Raw genomic sequence first — 23,252 nt, 5'->3', positions numbered from 1 at the left:
TGGAATGGCCTTGGATCAGCCATAGCTCTGGCAGAGGTTCTCCTTGAAAGGGCAGCTGCTGTGAGAGCCCTCTCAGCCCCACCCATCTCACAGGGTGTCTGTTGTGGGGAAAGGAGATAAAGGAGGTTGTAAGCTGCTCTGAGACTCTGATTCAGAGAGAAGGGTGGGGTATAAATCTGCAGTCTTCTTCTCATGATTTAATTTCCCCAAATTTCCCCCTCTATCCACATTCTGTTAATACTTCAGCTTTGCGCTTCCACAGCACAACTTTTGGATCTTCCTATGTCAATTATGTATTTTAGCTTCACCTAGCATACTGCATCTGCGGTAGGTCAAAACTGTCCCTTTCTGTGCCAGTTTTGTTAAAGGGGTAGGTGACGGTGAGCCACTCAGCACTAGATCAATTTTCCCAAGAGGTTATTTCACTTGCACTCATACATAGTTGCAGTTTAACAACCATGTGGTAAACGGATGGAGGGGAATGGTCAAATAAACAAGTCTTCATGATACTGAAATGGCCAAAAACTCATGCAGTTTACAAAACTGTCCCGAGGAGGTAATACGGTATACTGACGGCATCACAAGAACTTATGTATTTGGGTCAGTCATTCATTTTCCTTCCCTGCATGCACTCTAAGATACAACTGACAATGAGGGGAAGACCCCGAAATGAACCCAGTTGAAGATACATGCCCTGTTTGTTGGCTCTCCAAGGCAGCTAATTGGCCACTGTGTGAGATAGGATGCTGGACTAGATGGACCATCCAGCAAGGCTCTTCTTACATGTGCCAGAAGAAAGGCTGGTTTACAGACAGGTTTCCATTCCTTGTTGTCAGTTAGAAGCAGTTGAAGATGCACACAGAAGCAGCCGAAATCATTCATCTTGAAACACAGAACCTCTAACAGCATCAGTTATATAGGGGGCAAGAATACAGAGGGTCTGTTGATCAACAGGCCTCTCTACTATTCCATTTTATCACAATGCCTGCCCAGTTAGACCAAAGACAAGACAGGAATAAAATGTTTAACAAAGGGCACTATCCATTCCCCGTATAGATTAACACTTCACATATAAACACTATTAAGCTGTGAAGCAATTTAAATACAGGGAAGAACTGTGACTGAAACTACAACACACTACAGGAAATTACAACATGAAGAAACTAGGGAGTCTAGAGGATCCTACATTTTTTTAAAAAAAAAACCTTCCCAAGTCAAAAAAAAAAACTTCCCAAGACTCTCTTTTTAAAGGAATCTCTATGATAATCAGAGAAGCAAGAAAGGAGAATATGGCAATGTGCGTTAGTTGGAAAGGTCATTTTGATGGATTTGTGAACAGAGAAAAAATGGGAAGAATAGTAGGAAGGGGAAAGTAGTGTAGAAAATACACTAAGAAGAGTCATTGATGGTGGGGTAGGAAGTGGAGACAAAGGAACTTGAAGTGGTACATGAGGGTGGGGGGAGAGAAAAGGAAGGGCTCAACATGAGTTGCATGGTTCAGAATGAAAGGTGGTTGTCTGATGGTGGTGCTCAGACTAGACTGCCTGTGGTGCCAGAGGTCTACACCTAGGGAATTTGGGGTGAGCAGTACAGAAGCAAAGTTTGCAGATGATACCAAATTATTTAGGTTGGGATAAACCAAGACAAATTTGTGAAGAGCTATAGGAGGATCTCTCTAAATTGGATGAGTAAGCAACAATGTGGCAAATGAAGTTCAATGTGGGTGTGAGGTGATGCAGAACAAAAACCCAAGATCCTAATTTTTAAATACATAATTATCAGGTCTGACCTGGCTGAGACTGTGTTTGAAAGACTTCTGAGAGTTTAGCTAAGGGGAGATGAGATAAATATTTATAGCTCCCATAGCACTAGAACACAGGAGCACCCAGCAAAATTGATGGGGAAAAGGTTCAGGGACATAGAGAAGGAAATACTTATTTCCTTAGAACAAAATAGGGGTCAATTGCACCTTTAAGACCAACTTAGTTTTATTCAGAATGTAAGCTTTTGTGTGCATGCACACTTCTTCAGACGAGGAATGAGGTATAGTAAGCAATACCACATATAGCTGGTGAAGTTTGGAATGCCAAGTGGTACAACGTTAAAAACCAATAGCAGAATAGTAAAATTAACAAATTCAGAAAACCTATGACCTGGGTTGAATTAGCGTGGGAAACCATAAAACAGGAACATGTCAGAATGTGAGAATGCCTGTTAATTATTCTATTGCTAATAAACCTGGGTCAAAAAGAAGGCATTTCTTTCCCAGAAGTTTTTCCTGTCCAACTAATTTACCTTTTAACATGTAACAAATATATACATCATTCTAGTTTGTCATTAGGAAAAAATACATTAAAATATAGTAGAAGATGGCTTTAATATATGTAATGAGATAAACAGCCAATATCCCTAGTTTGAGTATGTCAATACAAAAGCATTATTCTTATACACTATCCTAAAAGAGAAATACATTGGAATACTGTGGATATATCGCCCTACTTGGTGAAAGTGGGTTTAGCATATGTAATGAGATAAAAAAACAAAACATCTCTGTTCAGTCCTGGGGAGGTGTTTGTTCCAAGTTTCATAATAGTTTGTAATTCAGCAGTTCCCCTCTCCATTCTGTTCATGAAGTTCTGAGAGTGGGTTTAGCATATGTAATGAGATAAAAAACCAATATCTCTATTCAGTCCTGGGGAGGTGTTTGTTCCAAATTTCATAATAATCTGTAATTCAGCAATTTCTTTCTCCATTCTGTTTTTGAAGTTCCTTTGCAGTAAAACAGCTACTTTGAGGTCACCCATTGAATGCTTTGGAAGGTTAAAGTGTTCCCTCACAGGTTTCTCAGTTCTATAATTCCTGATGTCAGATTTGTGTCCATTTATCCTTCGGCAGAGGGTTTGCCCTATGTGGAGAACTGAAGGACACTGTTGGCAATTAATGGCATATATAATGTTGGAAGATGAGCAAGTGAATGAGCCTGAGATGGTGTAGTTAATGCTGTAAGATCCAGTGATTGTGTTGTCAGGGTGTATGTGGCAGCAAAGTTGGCACTTGGGTTTATTGCAAACTCTGGTACCAATGTCCATGCTCAGATGGGATGTTGTATTGTTGTGGGCGAGGAGTTGTTTGAGATTAGGGGGCTGTCTGTGTGCAAGAAAAGGTTTGCCCCCCAGTACTTTTGAAAGAGAGCTGTCATTATTCAATAGAGGTTGTAAGTTGTTGATGATATGTTGAACTGTTTTCAGTTGAGAGTTGTGTGTGACCACTAGTGGTGTTCTGTTATTGTCTTTTTTGGGTTTGTCTTGTAACAGGTTTTCTCTGGGTATCATTCTGGCTTTGTTAATCTGTTTCCCGATTTCGTCAGCTGGGTACTTTAGTTCCAAAAAGGTTTGTTGTAGATCCCTCAGGTGAGAATCTCTGTCAGCAGGACTGGAGCAAATGCAGCTGTAGCGTAGAGCCTGGCTGTATACAATGGATCGTTTGGTAGGTTTGGAATGGCAGCTGGAGGCATACAGGTATGTTTGTCCATCAGTAGGTTTCCGGTATAAGGTAACCTTTTGAAAGATCAAAGGTTTTCTGAATTTGTTAATTTTACTATTCTGCTATTGGTTTTTAACTTTGTGCCACTTGGCATTCCAAACCCCACCAGCTATATGCGGTTCTGCTTACTGTACCTCATTCCTTGTCTGAAGAAGTGTGCATGCACATGAAAGCCTACGTTCTGAATAAAACTAAGTTGGTCTAAAAAGGTGCAATTGACTCCTATTTTGTTCTACTACTTCAGACCAACACGGCTGTCTATTTGGACTTATTTACTTAGTGAGTAATTAAACTGTGGAATTCATTGCCAGTGTACATAGGAATGATGGCTATGAACATAAATGACTTTAAAAGGATGGTGAACAGATTAATGAAGGAGAGATCCACCAATGGCTATTAGCCACGCATGGGCACCACACTTTTTAATACTAGTGCTAGAAGACAGCATCAGAAGAAGGCCCCCAGCTTTACAGCCTACTTGTTTGGCCCTCCAGGGCAACTGGTTGGCTGCTGTGTGGAACTATACCAGTGGTCTGACCCAGCAAGCTCTTCTATCCTTATGCACATTCCAACTGTGAATATGGGCCCTATGGAACACATACTTGCTTGTCCCACGGCTGCACCCACCCAACACCCCAGAACAGCTTGATCTACTGAGCAGCACTGAATTAAGCCATGTTCTGTTGAAAGTATCAACAATGAGACAAGGCTTCCCTATAAAACTATTTAAAAAGTAGTATTTAAGAACTGTTAGAACATAAGAACATAAGAAAAGCCATGTTGGCCAATGGCCCATCCAGCCCAACACTCTGTGTCACATAAGAACATAAGAGGAGCCATGCTGGATCAGGCCAATGGCCCATCCAGCCCAACACTCTGTGTCACATAAGAACATAAGAGGAGCCATGTTGGATCAGGCCAATGGCCCATCCAGTCCAACACTTTGTGTCACATAAGAACATAAGAGGAGCCATTTTGGATCAGGCCAATGGCCCATCCAGTCCAACACTCTATGTCACATAAGAACATAAGAGGAGCCATGTTGGATCAGGCCAATGGCCCATCCAGTCCAACACTCTGTGTCACATAAGAGGAGCCATGTTGGATCAGGCCAGTGGTCCATCCAGTCCAACACTCTATGTCACATAAGAACATAAGAGGAGCCATGTTGGATCAGGCCAATGGCCCATCCAGTCCAACACTCTGTGTCACATAAGAGGAGCCATGTTGGATCAGGCCAGTGGTCCATCCAGTCCAACACTCTGTGTCACATAAGAACATAAGAGGAGCTATGTTGGATCAGGCCAATGGCCCATCCAGTCCAACACTCTGTGCCACATAAGAGGAGCCATGTTGGATCAGGCCAATGGCCCATCCTGTCCAACACTCTGTGGCACACAGTGGCCAAAAAAAAAATATTATATATATACACACACACACACACACTGTGGCTAATAGCCACTGATGGACCTCTGTTCCATATTTTTATCCAATCCCCTCTTGAAGCTGGCTATGCTTGTAGCTGCCACCACCTCCTGTGGCAGTGAATTCCACATGTTAATCACCCTTTGGGTGAAGAAGTACTTCCTTTTATCCATTTTAACCTGTCTGCTCAGCAATTTCATCGAATGCCCACGAGTTCTTGTATTGTGAGAAAGGGAGAAAAGTACTTCTTTCTCTACTTTCTCCATCCCATGCACTACCTTGTAAACCTCTATCATGTCACCCCGCAGGTGACGTTTCTCCAAGCTAAAGAGCCCCAAGCGTTTCAACCTTTCTTCATAGGGAAAGTGTTCCAAACCTTTAATCATTCTAGTTGCCCTTTTCTGGATTTTCTCCAATGCTATAATATCCTTTTTGAGGTGCGGTGACCAGAACTACACACAGTACTCCAAATGAGGCCGCACCATCGATTATACACGGGCATTATGATACTGGCTGATTTGTTTTCAATTCCCTTCCTAATAATTCCCAGCATGGCGAATTATTACTGATTTACTCAATTTAGATTCAATTCCCCACTCTGCTACGAAAGCTCATTGGGTGACCTTGGGCCAGGCACAACCGCTCAGCCTAACATACCTCATAGGGTTGCAGTGAGGATAAAATAGAAGGAAGGAGAATGCTGTTTGTTAGCGCATTGGAGAGAAAGGAAGGATAGAAATAAAGTAAGCAAATGATTGCAGCAATATTACATTAGCTGTCTTGCCTCTACAATGGCCACCTTCGCCCCACCATTAGACAGTGGCAAATCTCTAGGGAAAGACAGTTCTACAACAAAGGAGCAGCCATTGGCAAGGTCTCTCCATATGCTATTGTAAGGATAGAATGTGAAACAGATATCATGTCTCTATGGCTCTTCAGACCTAAGCTGTTCGTACCTAGATACAACAAAGCACTTAATTGTGCCAGCAGATACCAAGGAACCAGTGCAAATTTTGGAGGATAGGCGTAAAGTGACAATAGCTGCTGTATCTGCACTGGCTGAAGGTTCTGACTAGGCATGGGCATGAACTGGGGAATTTCATGATTTGTTTGATTTCTGAATTGGTTCATGATTCGTTTGGTTCGGGAGGTGTAAAACTCTTCAGCAGGCTCTCCTCCACTCGCCCTCCAAGTTTGGCAAAGATTGGATTTGGAATGTCTGAGATATAGCCCCCCAAAACAGGTGCCCCCAGGAAAGCTCAGCTTCAGCTCTATTGACAACTAACTCTTCTCTTTTCATGCTGCAGAATGGGAACTCCATGCTTTGCTCCCAGAGCTGCCAATCAAGTTATGGACAGGTGCTATGGGTGTTTCTAGGGTTCCCAGAAGTCCACCCACAGCGTTGCCTAGGAATTGACTGAATCAGAACAAGGCTGCCTGGGAAAACAAACGGCAAAAATGAACCAAATGAAGCACCAAGGTCTGAACTGGTTCAGAATGAACCACAAATCAGCCTGATTCGTGCACAAATCGTGATTCAAGGATTGGTTCGTGCCCATGTCTAGTTCTGGCGTGCCTTCAAAAGGGCAGCTCCACAAAGAATGTATTGTATTGCCTATTCTCAAGGTAAGAAACATGTGAAAGAAGGTTGATCCCCATCTGACGCATAGGACGCTGACTTTTTACCCAGCGAGATGGTGAGAGGTCAGAGTACCGCAAGTGCAAATGGCAACCTCCAGTATCTTCCTCACAGTTTGAACCTACCAAGTAGCAACTGCTGGAGCAGGGCTGCTAATGCTTACCAGATGCAGAGGCAGGACAGCCAGTTGATGACATTGTTGCGCCAGGCGCAAAGGTCTGGAGATGTGCTCTGTTTGGCCCAACTACAGTCCTGCTTTTGAAATATAGCAAGGGAGCCACTGTTCCAGGTGAAATTGTCTGGTGTGCCAGCTTGCACACTACAGCTGCTTCTCTCTGCTATAGGCCCCTCACACACAACTGAGATTTTAAAACAGAACCTCACTTGAGCCAGAGTCAAATGAGTCTCATTTCAACTAAAGGCACAGATCTGGATGTGATAATCAACTGGACTTTGTTTTTTTTTCTAAAACAGGAGGGTTAGGTAGAAGTAAAGTCAATTGTGGAAGCTACTTAATATTGCATCAGCATCTTAGTGCCCAACAAGGCAATGCATTCATGGGCAATAGTTCACTTATCAGCTGCTCTCCACTCTAATGCAACTCATTCCTTACAGTACTTTGTGATAATACAGAGATAAACCACACAGTGTTATTTTCTCCATGCCCCAGTGCTGATCTGGACCCATGCTGGATCAGACCAAACGCCCATCTAGCCCAGCATTCTGTTCACACAGTGGCCTACCAGCTGCCCTTAAGAAGCCAACGAGTAGGATGACTGCAACAGCACCCTCCTGCCCATGCTCCCCAGGAACTGTTATAAAGAGGCATACTGCCTCTGGTACTGGAGAGAGTATATATCTGTCACGAGTAGCCAATGATAGTCTATTCCTCCATGGTCTCTGCACAATGCTTTGTAAAAGGTTTATACAAACATGCTTCAAAATGTCATAGCTACACAATGACTAAAAAACCAGAAGTATACAAATTGGTAACAACACACTACTACACTACATGCCCTTCAGTCACAAGTGATGATCCAAAGTTCTAGTGGCCTATGTAAGCTTCTCTCGCTATGGTTTTTGTTTTGTTTTGCTTAGATGCAAAACCACACCTTCAACCTTCAAATCCATACCACCTCCTACCCCACTGCAAATGCAAAAAGAGCTGCATCTCCCAGGATCTAACCAGACATAAGGCCATATTGTCCGTATCTATGATGAAGAGACAGTGAATTACATGAAATGGCTGCAAACAGAGCCAGACACAAGTCTAGATGCACTGGTAGAAGGGGAAAGACACTTCTGAAAGACAGGTTGCTTACCTGTAACTGTAGATCTTTGAGTGGTCATCTGTGCATTCACACTCATGAGATAGAGCGCCTGCGCCAATCCCCGAATCGGTACCTAAAAAGCCCGGGATTTTTTTCGCGCTCGGCACCAACAGGCATGCGCAGGCGTCCCAGTGCGCATGCTCACAGGTGCCAGTGTGAGGATCCCGCCAGTTCCTTCCTGACCGCTGGAAGCCCCTACTAGAGGGAGACCGTCAGCAGTGGGGAAGGAGGGTGGGTAGTGTGAATGCACAGATGACCATTTGAAGATCTACAGTTACAGGTAAGCAACCTGTCTATCTTCTTCGTGGTCTCTGTGCTTCACACTCATGGGAGATTAGCAAACAAGACATACCTAGAGGCGGGAAGACGGTCAACCAGAAGAAACAGCTTGCAGCACCACAACTCCCAGATGAGTCCTCTGTTGAGCATGCACGTCCAGCGCATAGTGCTTCATAAAGGCATTCGGAGAGGACCAGGTGGCAGCCTTGCAAACGTCCGTCAGGGAAACGCCTTTTAGGAATGCCACCGACGTCGCCATCGCTCTTGTAGAGTGTCCGCGAATAGGTCCAGGTAACGGCTTCTTGGCCAACAAATAACACACTTTAATAGTCTCAGTGAGCCATTTTGAAAGCCGCTGAGATGAGATTCTGGAACCTAACTTAGGAGCAGCATAAGAAACAAAAAGATGCTGGTCCTTACGAAAACTCCTGGAGCGACTCAAATAAAACAATAAAACACGCTTAACATCTAAAGCATGCAACCTACGTTCCTCATCCAAGGAAGGTGTAGGATAAAACGTGGGCAACCAAACTTCTAAGTTAAGGTGGAACTGAGAAACCACCTTGGGGAGAAAGGAAATATCAGGAGCTAAGTACACTCCAGACTCCTGAAAAGCTAAATATAGGTAGTCACAACGCATAGCCATAAGCTCCCCTGCACGGCGTGCTGATGTGATGGCTACTAAAAAAGCAGTCTTCCAAGATAGGAACTGTAACGAGCATGTGGCCATTGGCTCAAAAGGATGCAGAGTCAGCCTGTCCAACACTAGAGTCAAATCCCACAACTGTGGGGTTGATCTCGAAGGAGGATGAAGCCTAAGCAAACCCTTCAAAAATCTCTTAGAATGAGGGTGTGCAAAAACTGAATGCCCCTCCACTGGTTCATGGAACGCAGATATTGCCGCCAGATAAACTTTAATGGAGGAAAAAACAAGGCCAGCATCCACCAGAAATTAACAAAAACTCAAAAATAACCGGCAGTCCCACCCTCTGGGGCGAAACTGTAGGATCAACTAAAAACTGAAGAAACTTTCGCCACTTCCTATAATAAGAAGCGATGGTAGACAGCTTCCTGCTATTCAGGAAAAAGTGTTGGACTCTGCTGGAGAACTCACAGGGTTGATGAACCACGCTGTCAGCTTCAGGTGGGGCACGTTGAGATGGAATACGTGACCATCCTGAGCTGACAGAAGATCTGGCTCCACCGGAAACTGGTAGAAGACCCCCCCTGCCAGTTGGAGCAAGATCGGGAACCCGTTCTGCCGAGGCCACCACGGAATCACCAGGATGCAGCATGGTCTCTCTCTTGTGATCTTGTTGACCACCCTTGTCAATAGTGGCAGAGGTGGGAACAGATATAGGAACCGACCTTCCCACGGGAACAGCAGACCGTCTCCCAATGACTCTGGATCCGAGCCCCCTGTGGAGCAGAACAGAGGACACTTCCGGTTCTTGGCTGTGGCAAAGACGTCCACCTGAGGATACCCCCAGAGCTGAAACACAGGTTGAAGGAAGCGCCACTGTATCTCCCACTCGTGCAGGGAAGCCGCACCCCTGCTGAGGGAGTCTGCTTGCAGAATGAGCACCCCTGGGAGAAGCGCAGCCTTCACAAAGATGTCGTGGTCCAGGCACTCCAACCACAGTTCCAGTGCCAGCGCACAGAATCGTCGAGAAACTGTCCCTCCCTGTCTGTTGATGTAACACAGGGCAGTGGTATTGTCCATAAGCAGAGCAACAACCTTCCCCGCCATCATGGGGCGGAAGGATCGAAAAGCAAAATGAACTGCCAGCAGTTCCAGGTAATTTATATGGCAATGAGTCAATTCCAAAGGCCAATGGCCCCCCACACACAGAGCGTCCATGTGGGCCCCCCAACCCCATAAAGACGCATCTGTTGTGATCGTCACTGTTGGTACAGGCAGGTGGAAGGGAGCTCCCTGACAAATGTTGTCCTTTGATTTCCACCACTGCAGTGTTTGAAGTGTCACAGGTGGAATTACAAACCTCTTTCGAGGTGAGTCCCTTAATGGTCAAAACTGATGAAGAAACCAAAGTTGTAGGCCTCTCATCTTCAGCTTCGCAAAGATCAGCACGCTTGTAGTCGCCGCCATCAGCCCCAGCATCCGCTGCAGCTGCTACGCCGTGCCCCACTTTCGACTCTGCAAAAGTTTGACAAGGTTGATAATGTCCATCACTCTCTGCTGAGGCAGGAAAGCGCGACGAAGGTTCGTATCGAGCAAAGCCTCTATGAACTGAACTGTCCGTGATGGAGTAAGGTGTGATTTCTCCAAATTAACCTGCAGACCCAAGGTGTGTAGAAGACGAAGAGTGGTGGCAATATGGGTTGACAAATTTTCCTTCAACTCCGCCACAAGGAGCCAATCGTCAATGTATGGAAAGATGACTATCCCTTGAAGCCGGAGGTGGGCAGCCACAACGCTCATCATCTTCGTGAACACCCGAGGTGCAGTGGACAGGCCGAACGGAAGGGCCTTGAACTGGAAATGTTGAGAACCTACTGTAAACCGAAGGAAATGTCTGAACGCAGGATGGATGCTGACGTGGAAGTAGGCATCCTTGAGGTCCAGCGTTGCCATCCAGTCCCCCTTGGTTGATGAGGGGCAGAATCGTTTGCAGAGTGGACATTCTGACATTCTGGTACAGAAAAAACTTGTTCAGATTCCGAAGGTCCATGATTGGTCTCAAACTCCCATCCTGCTTGGGAACCAGGAAGTAATGAGAGTAGAAACCTCCCATCCACCGGGACCCAATCTATGGCGTGTTTCTGTAGGAGGTTGCTCACCTCCGCCAGCAGAGGTGGGGAAGGGGGTGTGGTGATTGCCACAGATTGGTTCGGAATCTGAGCAAAATCTATTTTGTAGCCTTCCGCGATGATGGAAAGCACCCACCTGTCCATAGAGATGGACTCCCAGGCCGACAGGAATGGGCGGAGGCAGATAGACAAAGAAGTGGGGACAGTGACGCGTGCTACCAGAAAGTCAAAGGCCCTGCTTTTGAGGGCAGACGACCTTGGACTTGCCGGTGGTCTGTGCAGAAGCGTAGCAGTTTCGATTGTTCCCCCTGTATGGGGACCTACTCTCAGGTTGGGCAGAGCGAGGTCTCCATTGCTGTTCCGGGGAAAACTTTTGATATTGTTTCTTGGCCCAGGGTTTGTGCCACTGTTTTGGTTTAGCAGCTCTGGAAGATGCCGGGACACCCAGGTTCCTGGAGGTCTTTATGCTCTTATACATTTCCTGAAGAGCATTGTCGATGGTCGAGCTGAAGAGGCCTTCGCCCTTGAAGGGCAGATCTTCAACGAAGGCCCTGGTGTCTTGCTGGAGGGCCGTTGACATGAGCCAGGAGTGGCGGCGGAGGCAGACAGCAGAAGTGATGGTTCCTGCTGAGACGTCCACCATATGCTTTGCTGCAGCCAGTTGTTGTTTGGCTATGGTAAAGCCTTCCTTCTGCAACTTCTTTGCAGCAGACCTCTTCTCCTCACTCACGGAAGACAAGAGGGGGGTAAGTTGTTCCCACACTGAGTATTGGTATCTAGCCATGCACGCAGCATAGTTAGATACCTTTTCTCCCAGCACCCCAGCAGACTAAAACTTCTTCCTGACATTGTCCAGCTTCTTTCCCTCCTTGTCTGGTGGAGAGGAGTGCGTCTTGCAGGCCTTTGACGAGGAGGATACGACCACCGAATTGGGCTTTGGATGCATGAAGAGAAATTCCGCACCGGCCTCTTGGACACGGTACATGTGGTCCAACCTTCTTGATGACACAGGTGTAGAAGCAGGCTTCACCCAGGGCTCCACCGCCTGTAAGATGACCTTCGTAACAAAAAAGGGCAACCGCTGTAGACGTATCCCGCTGCATGATGTCGAATACGGTGTCGTCTACAACGGGTTGCGGTTGTGTCACCGGGAGAGAGAGGGAGAGTGCCATCCTCTTCACCAGGTCCCCATACAACTTTAGATCCTCCGATGGTGAAATGGGAAGATCCTCAGCGGTATGAGACACTGGCGAAGGTTCCAAAGCCCTGTCCGGATCGTTGGTACCGACCTCGGAGTCCGACGATGAAGACTCTTCAAAGAATGTTCTGAGAGCACCGGCATTGACTCTCTGACGGGTGACCGGATCAACACAGATGACCTAGGCTGGACTTCCTCCACCACCACACAGTGTCTTTCGGGCGGGACGGACATCGATGCTGAGGGATGCCGCCTAGAATGCTGGGAAAGCCTCGACATATGGGATGCCTCGGGTTGCTGGTCCCAGTCTGCAAACTCCCGAGGGGGGTACCACTGGTACGGCAGGTATGGATAGGCATAGGGAGGCCACTAGCGCTGCTCCCATGGCGAAAGCAGCGAGCTACAGCGGTCAGTTCCAGCTCTCTCCAACCTCTTGCCTGATCCATCGGTACCAACGGCTCCATCGGTGCCGACACCTCCACCTCCGAGACAGAATCGCTCTCACTGCGACGCCTCGACCCCGAAGAATGGAAATGCTGAGTGAGGTCAATCTCTTGCTCCGATACCGATAGACGCAACTGCTGCGAAGCACTGCCTCTCGACACCGAAGGGCTAAGATATGAGGATGCCAAGATCTTCCTCGGTGGAGCAGTCAATGTCGATGCGTCATGAGAAGGGGAAGGAGTGCAGGATGATCTCTTCTTCTGCTTCTCCTTAGATTTCACCTTCTTCGGTGCAGATGATCGGATCCCCGAGTCATCCCGACGCTTCTTAGCTGGGGTGTCCACTGACCCTTCAGAAGGTCATTTTGTGGAACGCCCGCGCTCGACTGGCATCTCGGTCCTGTTCGGCGATGTATCAGCCGATGTGACCGTCGGGGCCACAGCCTCTCCCATCGGTACCGACGGGCCCGATGCCATCTTTTGAGGGCGAAGTGCCAACTCAACCAACGCAGCCGAAAGCCTCGCCGCTCGATTCCTGCGAGTTTGGAAAAACTCAGGCAGTGCGAGCAAGAATCCACATGATGTCCCTTGCCCAAACAAAGAAGACAGAGGGAATGGCCGTCGGGGGGGGGGGGGCAATCTTACCACAGGAGCGGCATCTCTTAAAAAAACCCCAACGTCTTTCCATAGATGCCAAGGAAAAAAACCCCACCCAGGAAAGTCTCTGAGGGGGAAAACGGGGGAAAACTGGGCCCCAAAGGGCAAGTCCAACAATTTTTTTTTTAAATAACACTAACTATCTAACATCTAACTAACTAACTACACTAAGAAAATAACAAACGGGCTATATACAACAAGAAAAAGCAATCGTAAGATTACTTTACCAACCGGGGACACGAAAGGAGATACTCTCAGTGCAGTGGTCAGAAAGGAACTGGCGGGATCCTCACGCTGGCGAGCATGCGCACTGGGACGCCTGCGCATGCCCGTTGGTGCCGAGCGTGAAAAAAATCCCGGGCTTTTTAGGTACCGATTCGGGGATCGGCGCAGGCGCTCTATCCCATGAGTGTGAAGCACAGAGACCACGAAGAAGATCCATACGGTTTCCCTTATGACGTTGAAAACTTCCAAGGGCTGGGTAGGACTGATTAATATTGAGAAACTCTACTTGATTCTCTCCCACTCATTCAAAAAGGCACCAATTAAACCTGTGGTGAACAAGACTTAAGTAGCTCTTTCAACACATTCTTAATATTCTTTACAGAAGGTGACACTTGGAATGGGCTGGGGGAAGGAAGTCACATGGAGACATAAGTATTCTAAAACAGCACTCCCCCACAAAGAAAAAAAAATCATGGCAGAGTGTTCTGAATCATAAGGAAAATCCCCAAAGCAAGACAAAATCTAGTGGTGACTCTGCACCAGAAAGCTATCAAAATGCTTCTTTGGAAGGGAGATGTTATTTAAATCACGGATATGTCCACAGGCGCATATTTTAAATCTCTTAACTTTTGCATTTAAAAATAAATTAACTAGCGTGCAGAGAAGAGAACTTCATTTCATGAAATGGGGTTTATATCCTTTTTATCGTATTCAAGCTAAAATATTATCACATCATAAAAGGCAGCAGTAGTTTGAGCTGGCTACCTGCTTTAATGCCACTGAACCACGAACGGCAAGACTTAAACCCTTAAAATATTTATAAAATCATAAAAATGTCATACATATTATTAATTGAACGACTATTCCACGATACAATAGCAGAGCATGCTCAAACAAAACACCTCAGCAGTATTTTAAAGCAGTAACCACCTAGCCAATTTCTTGTATGTTCTGTAGTTTTTCTAATCCACTCTCCCTGTGGCTGAGCAAAATCGAATTGCCTCTCACATTTGCAGACAGCTCTGTGAAGGTGATAATAGAGCTGCTCCCTGCTGTCATGAGGCAGGAAATAGGAAAATGGCATATGGGGCTAGAAAGAAATAAAAAAAAGAACCAAACAAGAACAAAAGAGATTTCAACAAAGGACAAACTATAACCCAATATGCTTTGCAAGTTAATCTCTTTTCATAATGATTTCACATAATCATTCATCTGCAAACTTACCCTAAACGTGAATGGCTGTATAGTCTTTGGGGGAAAGTTTTTATTTTGAAACATCTGAAGCACATAAGTGTTGTGCACCATCTCTATAAAATAAAAGCGTCCTTGCTATGTAGGAAAGGACTGCATCCAGCCCAATTTACTAGGATTTCATGTTAACTGTTAGCATAAGATTTTACCATCTTGAACTATACTCAAAAGACAAAAGACTTTTGTTTATCAGTCACAGAGCCTGGCCCTAACAGTGTTCACTAAAGAGTAAGCTGTACAAGAGTTCAAATAGAATTTTCTAGTTTACGATTATAGCTACAGTTAAAAAAGTGTCAACCATAAGCATAAGACTGTTCTTCAACAGCAAAGGACAGAAGGAAGACAGCCATTATTCCAGATTTACTGCCAAGTTAACCTATCTTTCCAATCTTAAATTTCCTTTACTACATTTAATTTAAAAATCCAGAGAAGCTATGAAGCAGGCAGGGGTTGAATTCAAAGAGTTACACTAACAGAACACAGCCTTCTTCCTCCTGCTGCTACAGAAGCCCCTGGTTTATCATTTAGAAAAACAAAAACAAACCCTGCTTTTGAAGACTGGCACACACTCTGGAGCAGCGGTGGCAACAATTCACGTGGGAAACCAGATTCTACCTTCCACTTGCAGAAAGGTGCCCTTGAATCCAACCCAATGCAATTTCCAAAATTTGTTCCATATGGGAAAATCTAGAGCGATTCCCCTGCAAGGCTTTCAATTTCATTTCTTAATAGTAAGCAACACATACCTTTCCTTTTACACTCTGAATGGGATCTACCACAACAGCGACAGCTCTTTCGGATAAGGCTTCAAAACTTTGCTGAGTATTAATATCCACGCCAGACAACCAACAGCCAAAGCCAGGGTGACTGTGATACCAGCCAACCACCATCTCAGGTCTGAAACAGGGGGGGAAAAAACCACATTGAAGAAATTCCCAATACTACTTTGCAACCTAAACTATAAAAAGCAACAACAGAATAAGGCGGCAGTCAGTAGGTGAAGAAAAAAACAAAAGAGGTGAGAAGTAGCACCATCAGAAGCATTTAAATTACTATTCACCAGATTATGGTGAAAACATGAAAATGTGACAAAGGAGTGTTATCATTAAGCGATGCATATTAGCAATGGTAGGTCAGGCTCCCAGTTTCTTCACCCTGTTACCACACCTTCCAAGCCACTTTTTTACTCTTTCAGCACTTCCGTAAATACCTACTCCAAGTCACTGGCGCCAAAAGTTGGTTTTTCACGGCAGAAAAGTCCATTTCAGACATGGACGACAGGAACAAACGGCAGGGAAAGATTAAATATCAATTAAACCAGCAGTAGAACTAGGACTCGGTCAAAAAGCAATTTGCACTGTTCGGCTCAGCCGTTGAGTCTTTTGTTAACATTAATTTTGAAGTTTTTGCCACAGTGTAAGAATTTGAGCAAGCAGATGACAACTGTTGAGATCGCACAAGCGAAGTAACAAAATTTGTTTAAATATTTGGATGCCTTTTTACCAGGTAACCTTTGCTTTGAGGGACAGGGGGCACCAGAGCTGAAAATTCAAATGTTACGGGTTGCAGAAGTCCCCTTTGTGCTGAATTAGTACAAAAGCAGGAAAGATTGCTTCACGGCATGCCAACAGTGCCAACCGCGGCATGCAACAGTGCCAACAGTCTGAAAGCACTTTGCTGGGAACAACCGGTTGTGGGTTCCCATAAATACTCAGGCTCATAATTGGGCTTACGCAGCATATTCTCTTAGCGACGTTGGATCAAACCGACAACTTAGATCTACACACCAACAAATATGAACATATGAAGCTGCCTTATACTGAATCAGACCCTTGGTCCATCAAAGTCAGTATTGTCTTCTCAGACTGGCAATGGCTCTCCAGGGTTTTCACACCGATTTGCCTGGACCCTTTTTTGGAGATGCCGGGGATTGAACCTGGGACCTTCTGCTTCCCAAGCAGATGCTCTGAGCCACCGTCCCTCATGCAAGAGAACGCAAGATTACTACATTCCAGAAATGCCAACTAAGAATGTCCTTACCTTCCAGTCTGCTTTAACATATCCAACATTTTGGCTTGAAACACAGGATCGACCGCCTCGACACTGACTCCCTAGATGTGAGGACAGTAAGAGAGGCAGTTACAGATGGCTCTAACATGCCCGTCGCTTACAACAAGACTTTTAGATCGTTTACTTATAAAAAGTTGCAAAGGGTAGCCATGTTGGTTTGCAGCAGAACAGCTAGATCTGAGTCCGGTAGCACCTATGAGACCAACAAGATTTTCAGGGGGTGTGTTTGAGAGTCAAAGCTTTCTGCAGCTTAAAAGGGGTTGGCCTCTGTTTGGGCAAGGGCACTGTCAATATGCAGACAAACGGCATGTTCTGCGTTCAGTCACTCATTCTCTACTTATTTTGCTGAGTGCTCATGTCAACTGCCAACTCAAGCTTCGGCCTTGTTGCTGATGGCAAGACACAACCTGGAGGAATTGATCACCAGGAAAAAACAGACCAGAGAAGCCGCTGTTCTGGCATAGAACCCATTGCCATATGTGTAAGACAGAAAAGGATCACTTGTTTAGAAGAAGAAGAAGAATTGCAGATTCATACCCCGCCCTTCTCTGAATCAGAGACTCAGAGCAGCTTACAATCTCCTATATCTTCTCCCCCCACAACAGACACCCTGTGAGGTGGGTGGGGCTGAGAGGGCTCTCACAGCAGCTGCCCTTTCAAGGACAACCTCTGCCAGAGCTATGGCTGTCCCAAGGCCATTCCAGCAGGTGCAAGTGGAGAAGTGGGGAATCAAACCCGGTTCTCCCAGATAAGAGTCCGCGCACTTAACCACTACAACAAACTGGCTCTCAGTTTACATGAACTGCTTCCTTGGTTCATGATACATTGCAATCCCCTGAGATGCTACAGTGCCCATTAAAACACAGAAAACAGGGTTTTGTTGGACATTTGATAGGACAAAAATGTCAATTGACCAGTCAAAATATTGTTCAAGTATTGGCTAACAATGGTCCAGCACCATTAAATCATATTTTAATCACTAACAAGGGAGATACTTTTTGTGAGTTACAAAAAAACCAAATTGTTGCGGTAAAATGATGAAATGACATTCAAACATGACAAGACAATATTACATTAGTGTAAATGTTAATGATTAATCTAAAAGTTATCGTTTGCCTAGGAATACCACCGTCGGCCTACAATGACAAGAAATACCACTTTAAGCGAAATTAAAAACAAAAAAGCAAAAGAATTGAAATTGATTTTCAAAAGAAGTTGTCCTAACGAGGCAACAGGCAAATGCTTTTTTAGGCCCAAATCCCACCCCTCACGGGAGCTTTACAGAATATAATGTGGAAGGTTTAATCCATGTTTTCTGCAAAAAGCCAGGCAGAGTAGCGGCTGGTGGTCCAGATCAGTGGCTTTCACCAAGAGTAAAATTTGAGTCCAGTGGGACCTTAAAGACCAACAAAGTTTAATTCTGGGTATAAGCTTATACACAGGATTAAACTTCGTTAGTCTTTAAGGTCCCACTGGATTCAAACTTTGTTCTGTCGCTTCAGATCAACATGGCTGCCCACCTGATTTTACCAAGAGCGGCCGCTTTTGCTCCTGTTTCAAGATGCCGGTGATTACAGCGGGTGGGGCAGTGGGAAACATTTTGCTGAGCTTCATCAGCTGGAGTCCCCAGACACCTCTCAAAAAGGAGCTCTCAGAAAGGAATGCCAAGCGGAAATGCATAAAGATTCTGTTCTCCCACCCTGGAGGGCATTTGAAGATGGAGGAATCAATTGACTTTGCCTAACGTAAGATTTGATCTTTTTATCGGTGTTTGCTGGCTTTTCCCATTTGCTGTTATTTATTGCAATGTTATGACTGATGACAGTTTTGCTGCTTGCAGTGTTTCATTTTTCTTAGCTTTCATAATATAAGTATTTTACTCTGAGCTACCTGTATGCTACCTTAAGTATTGTTTTAGAAGAAAGAAGGGATATTGCTTTCTGAACAAGTAACTAACACATTTCTCCCCAACTGCTGCAGCACTAAGGGACGGGAAGCCCTCACTTCTGCCATTGCTACTGGTAAAATAAAAAAGGTAAGCTGTTACCTACACAGTGGCATTTTTGACTTTACGAAATACTCAATTGCACTCAAATAAGTAGTGAACTGGCAATATTTGACCAATGAGCAGTGCCCAAACCTTTAAAAAAGAGAGAACACATGGTCTGATTACTGTTTTTCAACACTGCAGCCACACACACACAGACACACACCATGATCTAGGTTGCTCCCAGAAGCAATGCCAGCATAGGAGGATTTTCCCTTCCTCCTAGAAACATTGGCATTTGATACGTGGATGAAACTAATGCTAGCATCACTTCTTTTGCAAGCATAACGACTGCCTAGGATGTTGTGTAAAGCAGAACCTGCAGTCAAATTTATGTGCCCGTCCTAGTAAATGGTAATCCAATAATTTATTAAACAGACGATAGCCATTTAGTTCAGACCACTTGGAACTACATCCCCAAATGCTACTGGTTCCCCAATCTTTCCTAAGCAGAACTGATTACTCTCCATGTGAGGTGTGTGTTTGAGACAGTTTGCTACTAGTGACTAGCCCTCCACAACAGAAACGACTGCAACATAAACTGGGCTCTAATTGGGAGAGTCTAAGTGTTGCCACAAGGGATATAGTATCATTTTGACCCAATGAACTCTTGGGCTGTTGGCAGCTGCCTTTGTTATCCTAAGTATTATAACTTAACACAGCTAAAGACATCTAGCTGCAAACCGGCCTGGGCCACACCACTAGAGAATGTCCAACTATATCAGCTAAAGGATTAAAACTAAAACTGTTAAATGCTAGCACAGAGCACCAGCATCTCTTACAGCCCTGGATATATGCATTCCAGCCATCAATATCTTTTTCGCAACTATTACGCATGTGGAGGAAGAAAAATCTTGATGTACAGTTACCCAGTGTGACAAAACACATTTACTCACTAAAGAGTACTTACCGTTCCTGACTGTGGCATAGCAAACACATCAATCACTCGGACAGTATAGTCATCAACAAATTCTCCAAGCATCAGACCCATAACTTCCATGGGGACACCAGCACGACCATGCTTCAACATCTGGAAAGAAGATAAACATTCTATTGATAACTGATTCCATGGTATTTTATGCCAGTGACACATGGTTAATTTCCTAGTTTTTAAAAAATTATACATTCACAATGTTGATGCTATAACATACAAGTGGTATTTAATGGAGGGGCGACTAGAACTAACTTCCCCAAGTCTTGCAAACTTACTAATGATATTCCACTACACCTTGTAGACACCAAGATAACAAAGAGAGAGACTCAAAATGATGAACACACGCACACATTCATACACATAAAAGAAAAACAGGAATATGTCAAATTACACGGAGAGTTGTTCAGGTCTGAGAAGTCAGGCAATCCCAGAAAAAAACGGGGGTGGGCAGTATGATTCAAAATAGTTTGGCCTAATTTTTTTGAATAAATATTTCACAGCAACATTATGTAACAGCCTGAACAGACAAGACTAGGGGTGTGCATTCAACTCTGAGTGGGTTGAAGCTGAATCCAGCGAAGACAGAGGTTCTGTGCCTGGGCCGTGGCGGTCTAGGAAGAGAAATTCCTCTACTGGTCTTTGATGGTGCGCCACTGAGAACAGTGCGCAGGGTCAAGAGCCTGGGGGTGCAACTGGAGCCTTCCTTGTCAATGGAGGCCCAGATAGCAGCCACTGCTAAATCCGCCTTTTTTCATCTGAGACGGGCGAGGCAGTTGGCTCCCTTCCTGGAGCGCGATGACCTGGCAACAGTGATCCATGCAATGGTCACCTCGAGGTTAGACTATTGTAATGCCCTCTACATGGGGCTGCCCCTGTGCCGAACCCGGAAACTGCAGCTAGTGCAGAACACAGCGGCCAGGCGCTAAGTGGGAGCACTTACAGCCTAGGCTGCAGGAACTGCACTGGCTGCCAATTGTGTACCAGATTCGTTACAAGGTGCTGCTTACTACCTTTAAAGCCCTATATGGCCGAGGACCTGTCTACCTTAGGGACCGTCTTTCCCCATATGTTCCCCAGGGAGTGCTTCGATCTAGCTCGCAAAACCTGCTGACAATCCCTGGGCCAAAGGAGGTCAAATTGAAAACAACAAGAGAGAGGGCCTTCTCGGCTACAGCTCCCTGCTGGTGGAACCAGCTACCGGAAGAGGTGCGGGCCTTGCAGGACCTTAACCAGTTCCGCCAGGCCTGTAAGACCATCCTCTTCCAGCTGGCTTTTTAATGTGGAATTATTATACCATCACTATGCAAAGCTATGTTATATTCGTGGCACCAAATTAATGTGGTTTTAAATTTTGTTTTATGGATGTTTTAATGCTTAACTGAGTAATAATTGTAAATTGGGATATTTTATTTGTTTTATTATTTTTCTACTGTAATGCTGTATTTATCTTATGTGAGCCGCCCTGAGCCTGCTTCGGTGGGGAGGACGGGATATAAATTAAAAATTATTATTATTATTATTGGCTATTCTTTCAGCCTGATATTCCAAGTGATGTATTTTTGGCTACTGAACATAGCCAATAAAAAGAAATTTCGGGATTATACGGGAAAACAAGATAGCCACAGTTAAACAGTGTTTAAAGAGACTGCACTCCCTTTAAACACCGTTCTGAGAGAAGCTGCAGCTTCACAAATTCATTTAAAAGGAAGCTACGCTGAAATTGCCTGGGATTGCCATGACAACTTTAAATGCCTACGGCTCCATTACAGCCAATGAGGAACATTATAGTCAATGACCCCAATAGGCTACAATGAGGAATCTATCTGGGGGTATGTGGGGGTCTAGGAGCTGTTTTTTGAGGTAGAGGAACAAAATTTTCAGTGTAGCTTCCGGTATCTCTACTCAAAAAGACTCTCCAAGTTTCAAATAGATTGGTTCAGTGGGTCCAACTCTATGGACCCTCAAAGAAGGCGTCCCCATCCTCTATTATTTCCAGAAAGGGGGAAAAAACCAGGGACTGATGTCAAAGCAGAGAGTCTGTACAGCAGAAACTGAATGGGGGGCATTTCTGCAGAACCAATGCCACTGTGGCAATGCCAGCTCAACAAATCCAAGCAACAGGAGGCTCTAAGCCTAGCATAGGCGCTGCACGTACAGAGTGCTGAGCAGTACCAGTGCAGCAATGTAAGAATGCCCAGCAAAACCCAATGCCTTCCTTTAAATGCTTAACTTTTTTCCTCCATTGAGGGCACCTTCTTTGGTCACTCTGCACATACACTGGTTCTTTCTTTCAAATATGTTTTATTGCATTTAAATCATCAGATACAAAGGTCATACATATTATGTAGTACGGCCATGCACCAAACATATGACATAATAAACGAAATAATTTACTCATTAAAGCTGATTATACAGTTTTAACCTTCATATGAAAATGTACATATAGCATATATTTAAACTTATTAACTACAAACTAAAGGAAGTAATATTGAAAGTGCTAACAGCAGAGATGAGATAAAATTCTCCCATAAAGAAAGATCGTTAATTATATTAGGAATAGATTCATGTGAAGTGAGATATTCTAAAATAGGAAAGCAGATAGCAGAGAAAGTAGATGATAAGAAAGGACATCCAAGTTGATTGCTATTATCAGAGATCTTAGCCATGATGTAAGTACTCCATAACTTTTTATGCCAGAGGTTAGTCAGGTGATTTCTCTGATTTCCAGCGTGTGGCTGCTCTAGCTGCTGAGAGAAGAGCAAGTTTCTTTTTTTTTATGAGGTGGACAATCTGGATCAATGCCTCCATTCAAAAATAGGTGGTCAGGAGTAAATACAATATGTAGATCAGTGATTTGTTGAATGCACTCTAAGATGGGGGAGGGACGGTGGCTCAGTGGTAGAGCATCTGCTTGGTAAGCAGAAGGTCCCAGGTTCAATCCCCGGCATCTCCAACTAAAAAGGGTCCAGGCAAATAGGTGTGAAAAACCACCGCTTGAGACCCTGGAGAGCCACTGCCAGTCTGAGAAGACAATACTGACTTTGATGGACCAAGGGTCTGATTCAGTATAAGGCAGCTTCATATGTTCATTTTTTCCCAGAAGCCACGTGCCTGGGGGGCAAAAAGCCCAGCAATGCAAATAAATCACCTTGTTGACCACATTTCTTCCAACAGAGAGATTTCACTGATAGTATTAGATGTGTTAGCTTCTTTGGAGTCAGGTACCATAGTGAAAGTAATCTGAATGACTGTATTTTTATTTCCACCGCATTAGATTTGAATGGAGGAGAAGACCATATCTCCTCCCACTGTTCCATACTGATTTCATGACTACAGAGTTTAGCCCAGGAAGACTGATAAGTGAGTAAGTTTGATCTGTGTCTTGCATTAAGAGCCGAGCAGATTGAAGAGATCAGATGTTTTCTAGATGAATGGGCC

General features: G+C 44.8%; 1 protein-coding gene across 1 annotated transcript in view; it reads right to left on the bottom strand.

The window, feature by feature from the left end:
• Positions 1–23,252, bottom strand: part of PSMD14 (proteasome 26S subunit, non-ATPase 14) — an 87,388-nt gene that overhangs the window by 32,867 nt on the left and 31,269 nt on the right. Inside the window, exons 5-7 of the mRNA XM_060257359.1 lie at positions 19,791–19,910; positions 16,804–16,874; positions 15,510–15,660 (exon numbers count right to left, since the gene is read on the bottom strand). Of these exons, the coding sequence (XP_060113342.1) occupies positions 15,510–15,660; positions 16,804–16,874; positions 19,791–19,910 (342 nt within the window). The remainder of the gene's footprint in view (positions 1–15,509; positions 15,661–16,803; positions 16,875–19,790; positions 19,911–23,252) is intronic.

Source organism: Heteronotia binoei, chromosome 16, assembly GCF_032191835.1.
Source record: "Heteronotia binoei isolate CCM8104 ecotype False Entrance Well chromosome 16, APGP_CSIRO_Hbin_v1, whole genome shotgun sequence".
NCBI lineage: Eukaryota > Metazoa > Chordata > Lepidosauria > Squamata > Gekkonidae > Heteronotia > Heteronotia binoei.
The sequence above is the reverse complement of the archived record's forward strand: the minus strand, read 5'-3'. Positions and strand labels throughout refer to the sequence as shown.